The sequence below is a fragment of the Lolium rigidum genome, chromosome 7, assembly GCF_022539505.1.
Source record: "Lolium rigidum isolate FL_2022 chromosome 7, APGP_CSIRO_Lrig_0.1, whole genome shotgun sequence".
Taxonomy (NCBI): Eukaryota; Viridiplantae; Streptophyta; class Magnoliopsida; order Poales; family Poaceae; genus Lolium; species Lolium rigidum.
In genome coordinates, this window is record NC_061514.1 from 65,096,033 (window position 1) to 65,104,289 (window position 8,257).

The following is an 8,257-nucleotide window of genomic DNA, read 5'->3' on the forward strand; positions in this document are numbered from 1 at the left end:
ATTTGCGGAGACAGAAATTCAATTCGGCTCCCGGGTGCGTATGCTCCCACTACCAAAAAATCTTATTTCGAAGTGTCAAAAAAATTTGACAAAAAATTCTACATGTACATCTTCATAATATATGTGCGTTCGTCAAGTTTCAAGAAAAACCAACATTTTTTGTGGACTATGTAAAAAAGAGAAATTTTATCTTGTAAAAATCATTATTTCTAGCACTAAGTTTTGTCTTTTTTACACACGTCACGTGACAAGTTGATTTTTTATGAAACAACTTTGTAAGCGTGTAGCACGTGAATATGTACGTGCGAATTTTTCGTTTCAATTTTTTTGAAATTCAAAATGTGTGTAAGATGCATTTTAAACTAAAGGGAGCATATGCTCCCATGTTCCAATACATCACTCCCTTGCGGAGAAGTATTCTTTTCGTTCCAGAAGCCAGTACAAAACAGCAAAAGCAGCGACCATGGCAACATGATGATGGATACTGATCTAGCAAGACCCTGGATCTCGGCGGACTATCATTTGCCAACCCCCAAACCAGAGCTTTCAATACCGAAAAAATACCGAGAAAGGGAGGTAGGTAGTCCGAGAATTGGGAGCCTTGGTGTTACCACTCTTGTTTCTGTCAGTAAAGACTCGGGGAGACCATAACAATTCAGTCACAAACTTACAATTAACAGAACTTGTCCACATCACATCAGTCACCGATATTATTTTGATGCCATGAACTTCACACCACAGATTTAAGATATTTCACTTAGATGCATCAATCTCACCACCTGCTCATAGCAATATACTGACGTCGAAGCACTGCAACGATTTCGTTTAATCAATACTAGTAAGATACAGGTACAGTTGGCCTGCACAACTGCTCTCATTTGAGTAATCAGCATACTGCCAGGGCTTTTATCATAACCAAACTCTCAGTGGCTCAGGGCCCAACATTGATTTCACAACTAATCTTAAAAAAAATCTCGCCTGCCACTGAGTTACTAGTTTATGTCATATCATAGCTTTGATTTATAAGATAATATCTAATGCAAGCAGTCAGAAACTGCAATCAAGAGACTGAGACCAAAAAATAAGAGCAGACTAGAACAGAATATCAAGAGTTGATACACCACCGGCCAAAAGCAAGAGCTAATCGTTGAGACATGTTTTCTACTTGATAAATATAGATTTCGATCAAGTTAAGCATTTATACACTTAATTTCTAACACACTGCTGCTGATTCAGATGTATGCAGAGTGAAGATGCAAAGTGTCTACAGCTACCACATTGAACAGACAACCTTCCAGCAAGATAGCAATGTTTGATTGCAAGTTGTCCGCGTAGTAACAGATAGCAGCTAGCGCTTCAAGGAGTAGCTCTTTCCAGTGAACGCATTGAACTTCGGTTCTTCCTTCTTCGGAGGTTCAGGCTCCTGTTGGCAGTAATTTGATAGAAATCAGCTACTGAGGTCAGTAAAGTAATCAAAGTTTTCAAGTTAGTAGAAGGCATGTATCCAAGTTTTCTGATAGCTATCTTATTGAAGGTAAACGAAACAAAATAGCGTAACCAAAACTCTGCTCAGTACAAAATATCTCATCTTCTCAAGGAAATGTCAAACATAATTAGCAACCTTTCGATGAATTTAGTTCTTGCATATAAATGAATCTGAAATCATATTTAGCATCTGGAATTTGTCTTGGAGCACACTGAATTTGAAAGGTTTAAGTCGCCAAAGTACAAATTCAGTAGAGAAAAGGAGAATATGAACAATTGAAAAAAATGCAGGGTGTTGTTGCAGTGGAAACTACCTTTTGTGCTTCTGTTTCTTTCTTGTTGCTTGCACTTGAACCAAAAACAAGCTTTCCTGTTTTCTGGCGAGTGGAAGTGCTAGCTCCAGAAGGTGCTGCAGTTTGCTGACTTGCCCTTTTGTTTGAGTCTGAAGTTGCAGAACGTGCAGGCGCAGTAGACGAAGAGACTTCAGGTGCTTGTTGTTTTGGGCCCTTACCATCCAAACGCTTTCCAGAACCAGTAAATGGTTTGAATTTTGGTTCATCTTCAACAATAGCTTCTTGATCTGGAGATTACAAAAATAAAAGGTTGATTTTTAAAAGGGCATCACAACTATCTTCAGCCACATACAGAGACGTGGCATAAGATGTCCAACAATACTTTGAAGCAGACAATAATAAACATAAAATACAGCAAATTGGTCGGCAATGTAAGATATTAGTTCCATTTCAGATGGCAACACCAGTAAACAGAGCTGCACAGCTATACAACTATGCTACACAGGAACAACAATTTAGTTTAACAATAAGGTAAAAACAAAATTACGTTCATAATATGATTTTTTGACAAAAGAAAGTACAGACCTTCAGCAGGTGCCTTGCTTGCAGGAACTATGGGTCGCTGTGGTTTTTCAGGCTCCTTATAATCGAGAGGGGGTGCAAAGTCCACTTCACAGTCTGTCTCAATAATGCTAACTGCAGAAGCAGGCTTCGCTTCAACAATATCAATATAATACTGTTTGTTGTTGTAAGCTACCATGATGCTGTCGCCCGTCGTTAAGCAAGAGAAATTTCTTAAAGTTTTCTCTAAGCTGCAAAGTTCACAAGCACATTAATTAATGACAATTACAATCAATGAAAAATGAATTAAGGGACTTTAACAGACAACTCTAGCGCGATTTTATAACTTTAAAGAAAAAACACAACTTTATTAGTCATCAACATGGTGAATGGCAAAAGGAATGAATAGAGTTGCTACTAACATGGCTTTGGGATTTGAGATATCCAGAAAATCAGTTGTGTGAGGTTGCAGCTTCACATATGTACCCTTGGGAAGGGTAGCATTCTTGACACGCACAATATCACCCTCTTGAAGAAGCATGTTTTGCATCATCTATACATATAAATGAGAGAAGAATTATACAACAACAGTTGGGATACATTTCTGTGGTAATAAAACTAAAGAGAGCAGTAAGAGAATTTCACTTATAGCACATACCCAGTAGGGCATGATGATCATGCCTTCTTCTGCTACAAACTCCAACACGCCACAGTGTGAAATCCTATCAGTGGCACCATTGTGCAGCTCAAATAGCATAGGATACTCAATGTGCAGGGAAGCTATTAAATCCAAAACCAAACAATTAGAAAATGCATATATTCTACAAGAGTGGTCGAAGTCGACAACAGGAAGCTATGAAGTTCAGGTGAGGGGGACTTAAGCTTACCCAGACGATCTAGAGCAGATGGTGGCATTATTACTGTATTGGCAAAGATAGAATTCTATCAGAGTAAGTCATACGGAAATTTTAGAATAAGAGAAGAGAGTAAGCTCTAAGACATACCTTTGTCACCACCTTCCAGATGTGGCTGGAAAACATTAAAATTCACAAAGATGGTTAAGTACAATTCAGTATGCAACACTGTTAGGTACTAGCAGGTGAAATTGATACCATAAATAAAATACCTTGTCAAAAAAGGATGCTGGGTAACAGCGATACGTTTGCTCAAAATTACTTCCATGGTAACCATATCCGGAGTAAAACTACATCAATAAAAAAATGGGTAAGTTAAGCATATGTGAACTAGACCAAATATGAGAGGAACACACTACTGATTTGGGCAACTGCTATCTGTAAAAAAAAAAGCTGTTGGAAGCTAAGAATGAAAATAGATTGCAATATAAGAATTACAAACACCATAACTATTATGAACATAGTTAAACACATTGAACATGCAGATATGTGCATTCACAATTCAATTGTTGGTGTGAGGATCTAAATTACTTTTGCAAAGCATCAAGCAAACAATGTCAATCATACATGCATGAAGGAAAGATCCAGTGATTAATAACTAAGGTTAGAGTGTATTATAGTTCAAAATATCTTGTATTAATATCAGTTGGGTGTGAAATTCAATTTTTGGGTGATCCTTTTTAGTTGAGCCAAAGGTTATCTATGGATCAGCTATTATGAATATGGCCAGAGTGACAATGACTCAAACAACTGAACTTGAGAAGAATACTTTAAAGAGTGGTCATTAACAAGCTTCATCTATGAATGCCACACATGACCCCCTGATCTGGAATCACTCAACTTTAAGAGACATAAATAAGAACTGTATACATTATTGGGTGAATCACAGAGCAATGTAGAAACTCTATACGGTGAAACTATGGTCATGTGTACAACCTAAGTAGTTTTCGAATATCATATTCATGCCATTGAGTTGCATAAGAAATTTCAAGGGCAGTGGAGGTGATGCATACCATTTTGAGTGGAGCTTTGCTTCTACTTCCCTTGGACCTGTTGTTATCTGAAAATAACATGGACGAGTATGAAGGGAAAGTATTGGAGCTGCAGAAGCTAATGTACAAGATGGTAACTTTTTCATCAAGTGAGAACTATATGTTGACAAGCAAACTATTGGAGTAACACTATTAGGTCGAAGGATCTCAACCGAATTTCCTAAATTCTCAGCAAGCTCGAAATTTTACCCCAAAACGCAAACCGTGCACCATCAGCAGTACTGTTATTATCCATAATAAATTCGCAACATACAAAACCCAGAACCGAAACGCAGAGAAGACAGTGGCACGCTATCTAGTACTAGTGGCAGATTTTTTTTGTTTATCCCACAAGCCCTGCTCCCAAGCTAACATAACATCCTAACAGCATGAACAGATTGATTCCAGCCCAGCACGATCCAGAACCGTCTAGGGTGGCAGATCTAGACGGTGTGCCGGATGTGCGCCGGCGCACACAGAGTTCACGGCCGTCAATCAAATATTCATACCTCGGAAACAGGACAGATGGCCAAGATTGCGGACGGGGTTGAGACAGCAGGGACGCGACGAAGATCGGGAGGGAACAGGCGATGGCGGCAGCTTAGGTCTGACGGTGCTCAGTCAGCGGTGACTCGATCAATCAGTTCGGCGGGCAAGGAGATCGAATCGGGGCGCCAGGAGGAGATCGTTGCTGCAATCACCGAAGGGAAAGCTGCGCTATATAAAAGAGTGAGGAGAGACGGATGGGAATTCCGAATCGAAACGGGGCGAGGTCTAGGAATGATTCCGAGATGCGGACGAACAAGATTACCCACGGAAGAGGAATATTGCGATGGATGGCGTGAGGTTTCCGCGGAGGAATCTACCCCTCCAAGGGAAAAGGATGCGAGACGAAGGGAGAAGAGGAGTCGGAACTGAAGACAAAACAGACTGGGAGGAAGCCAGCCCAACGGGCTCCTATGCACGGGCCGCTTTTATCATAGCCCATTAACACATGTACAGTTAATATGGACGTATCTTACCCTCAAAAAAGGGCGTATCTCGAACTAACATGGACAAATATGGATCCAGAAAAAACAGACAAATACTCCCTCTGATTAGATACGTTCATATGAGCGACAATTAATATGGATCGGAGTGGTATCCGAATTTATATTTATCATGTAAAGTTTAAAAACATATGGAAAATATATACTCCGAGTATTAGTGACAATTATCTAAAATGATTTTTAATTGTCTACTTCGTAAAAAGTTTTTATCTTTATGTTTTACTTCCTCCTGTTGCGGCATGTGTCCCCTTCTGTCAATGACATGCATCACTGTAAGTTGATTACGCATGGCCACACCGTGGCGGAGCTAGCATGTAAAGATTGGGTTCAAGTGTACCCAATGGATATGTGCTAATCTAGACTACATTGTTACTTAGCAGCCGTTAATCACTTGCTTTATTATGGTTTTGTAGAGATGAACCCATTAATCACTTCGCCCAGTGGCCACCTCCTCTTGGCAGGCTCATTCCTTCTCCTCTCGTCGCTGCGAACAAACGCCAGTTCTCCACTTCGTCGTGGCTGAGCTCCACCGAGAGAATGTTTTTTCCAACCGGGGACTTATTTCCCTTTTCCATTATAAGCATAACGGAAATACAGATGTTCAGATCCCACAGCAAAACGTGAACAAAAGGAGAACAAAAGGGATAGGACATGCCCAGCAAAGGAAAATGGAATGGTAGGAAAACCCGCTGCTTGATCTCGGCATCGAAAACCAAGCTACGGGGCAAAAAAAACTACCCTACACTACACAGGTTCAAATGGTGCCACACTAATCCAGCATACAGCCAGCAAAAGCGAACAACCATAGCAAAAGCTTTTTATCCCTCAACTACTGCAAAAGCTCAACAGCAACAACATGAGGTAATCAGTCTCCACCATTTGTTATCATCAACATCCCATGTCTTGCAGTTGAAGTCCCCGGAGCCATCGCGGGAGGCGCATTGGAGTGAAGCGCAAACGCCCGCTGGAGCATTTGGTCCGCTCCCAGTTTGATCCTCCTCCCGTCTTCGCGCCCGAACAAACCTGCCCACAAACCTGCCCAGTATTGTAACAAGGAACAGATCATAGCAATAGTAACCAAAGGGGAACGAACAACAACTTTCTCAAAAGTTATTTTGTTTCTAACATTCCAAATTCCCCAGCAAATGGCAGCAAGAAGCAACATATGGAATCTTCTCCCTCGAGGATAAAACTTGTAAAACCATGCCACACTTTGCCATAAAGAAGAGGGACACAAAGAAGTTCCCAGAATCTCTCCGAGTTTGCCCTAGACCACCTTGGCATCGGAGCATTCAAAAAAAAGATGAGTCATAGTCTCTTCCTGGTAACAAAAGGAACAGAGAGGAAAACCACCCCCACTTTCGCTTTTTAATATTTGTCTCTAGTCAAGATAGGATTTTGAAAGAGTTGCCACAAGAAAATCTTAATTTTTAAAGAGATTTTTGCTTTCTAAATCCAATTATTATGGCAATGTTGTATGTCAAGATTTCCACCGAGAGAATGTTACATGAGAAGAAAAATATTTGTAGGCAAAGGAGGACCTGGCCGGGGTGACAAGGAGAAAGAAAAGAGACAACAAACACGTGCACTCTAACAAATAGAACCCACCTACAGAGGTAAGTCCATGACCTACGGGACTTTTCTTACGGGCTGGTTTTACAGGACGAGGTGGAGGAGCTTGGCTGGTGCAAATCTTTCCCATTCCATGATTCTAGGAACCGTACTCCCTCAATGATTTCCCGCGTCAATCCGTAAGTTAGATTTTGTAAGTAAAAAACAGCCCGTATCCGTAGATAATACCATTACTCTAAAAAAAACGAGGCACACGGATCAGGCAACTCTTTTGTACTTTTCTTCACAAACTCTCGAGGGAAATTATAGAATTGTAAAATTATAAATAACATTTCATCACGTCGGGGATGTAGCTCAGATGGTAGAGCGCTCGCTTAGCATGCGAGAGGTACGGGGATCGATACCCCGCATCTCCATTTGATTTTTATTTTCTTTCTTTCTTTCTTTCTGTCATTCTGTGTGCTTCTCATGTCCTCAACTTTGTTGCCCATTTTGGACTGCTCTCCATTTGCTTTTGTTTTTTCTTTTTTTTCTCTCATTCTGTGTGCTTCTCATGTCCTCAACTTTGTTTCTCATTTTGGACTGCATTGCATGAGTAGCCAAGATGTTTCTATCACTTTTTTTCCGTTGCAGTGTCGAACAAAAGCAATTTTTTATTAGGATACGAAATTCAGAAATATAGCAGCGTCCCAGCCGGCGGTGGAACCCATCGATTAACTGAAGTGAGGGGTCACGCCTTGAAGCCTCTGTCAGCTTAAAACGGTTCTGTACAGGCTCTAATTTTCTCAGCCACTCTTTGAGTACGCAGCTTTCCATTACCATTGCGTATAGCTTTCCAGAGGTGTGCCAAAAAGTTAGAGCAAATACAGTAGTGTTCAGAACAGATTGATTCTCTATCAAGGAAGTCAAACAACCACTGCCAAGCATTATTCATAGACAAGCAAAATAACTGTGCATTTCCCTACTCTACTCTGCATCGATCCACCATTATTTGTTCTCACATTCGACAGCTCCAACAAATCCCCATTGCGTTTTCCGTTGAGAATGGTGGTATAGATGATGACATCATATTAAGCACGTCATATTGCTATGGATCATGAAAGAACAACATGCAATTTGGTAAAATGCAAAGAAATGTATAGATTAGTAGCTTTCTAACCCCCTCACAGAAAGGGTTAATTCAGTATACCACTGCCAACTTTGTGTCTATGTAAAATGCCAATGTGAACAAAATTAAGCACAATGTTATTGTCAACACCTGGATACTTTGATATATCCTGCTGTAGCAGTGGCATATACTTCCTAGAATGCTTGCGGTTAAACTTTGACCAATATTATACAAACAAACAATT

At 40.4% G+C, this 8,257-nt stretch overlaps 1 protein-coding gene and 1 non-coding gene across 3 annotated transcripts; one reads left to right on the top strand and one right to left on the bottom strand.

The window, feature by feature from the left end:
• Nucleotides 1-1,069: 1,069 nt before the first annotated feature.
• On the bottom strand, nucleotides 1,070-5,176 carry LOC124676485 (ubiquitin fusion degradation protein 1 homolog). 2 transcript variants are annotated; one of them, XM_047212534.1, is made up of 11 exons: nucleotides 5,096-5,168; nucleotides 4,794-4,975; nucleotides 4,267-4,313; nucleotides 3,466-3,543; nucleotides 3,344-3,368; nucleotides 3,227-3,259; nucleotides 2,998-3,119; nucleotides 2,762-2,892; nucleotides 2,364-2,590; nucleotides 1,800-2,065; nucleotides 1,070-1,423 (listed from the first exon to the last, which is right to left on the bottom strand). In XM_047212534.1, exons 3-11 carry the CDS (start codon nucleotides 4,267-4,269, stop codon nucleotides 1,349-1,351), a joined length of 960 nt encoding a protein of 319 aa, XP_047068490.1. In that variant the 5' UTR covers nucleotides 4,270-4,313; nucleotides 4,794-4,975; nucleotides 5,096-5,168; the 3' UTR covers nucleotides 1,070-1,348. The 2 variants fall into 2 exon arrangements, with proteins under 2 accessions (XP_047068490.1, XP_047068489.1); XM_047212533.1 differs by having other exon boundaries at nucleotides 4,794-5,176.
• Nucleotides 5,177-7,248: 2,072 nt separating this feature from the next.
• TRNAA-AGC lies at nucleotides 7,249-7,321 on the top strand. The gene has a single exon. It is a non-coding gene; the product is annotated as a tRNA-Ala (tRNA).
• Nucleotides 7,322-8,257: the final 936 nt, after the last annotated feature.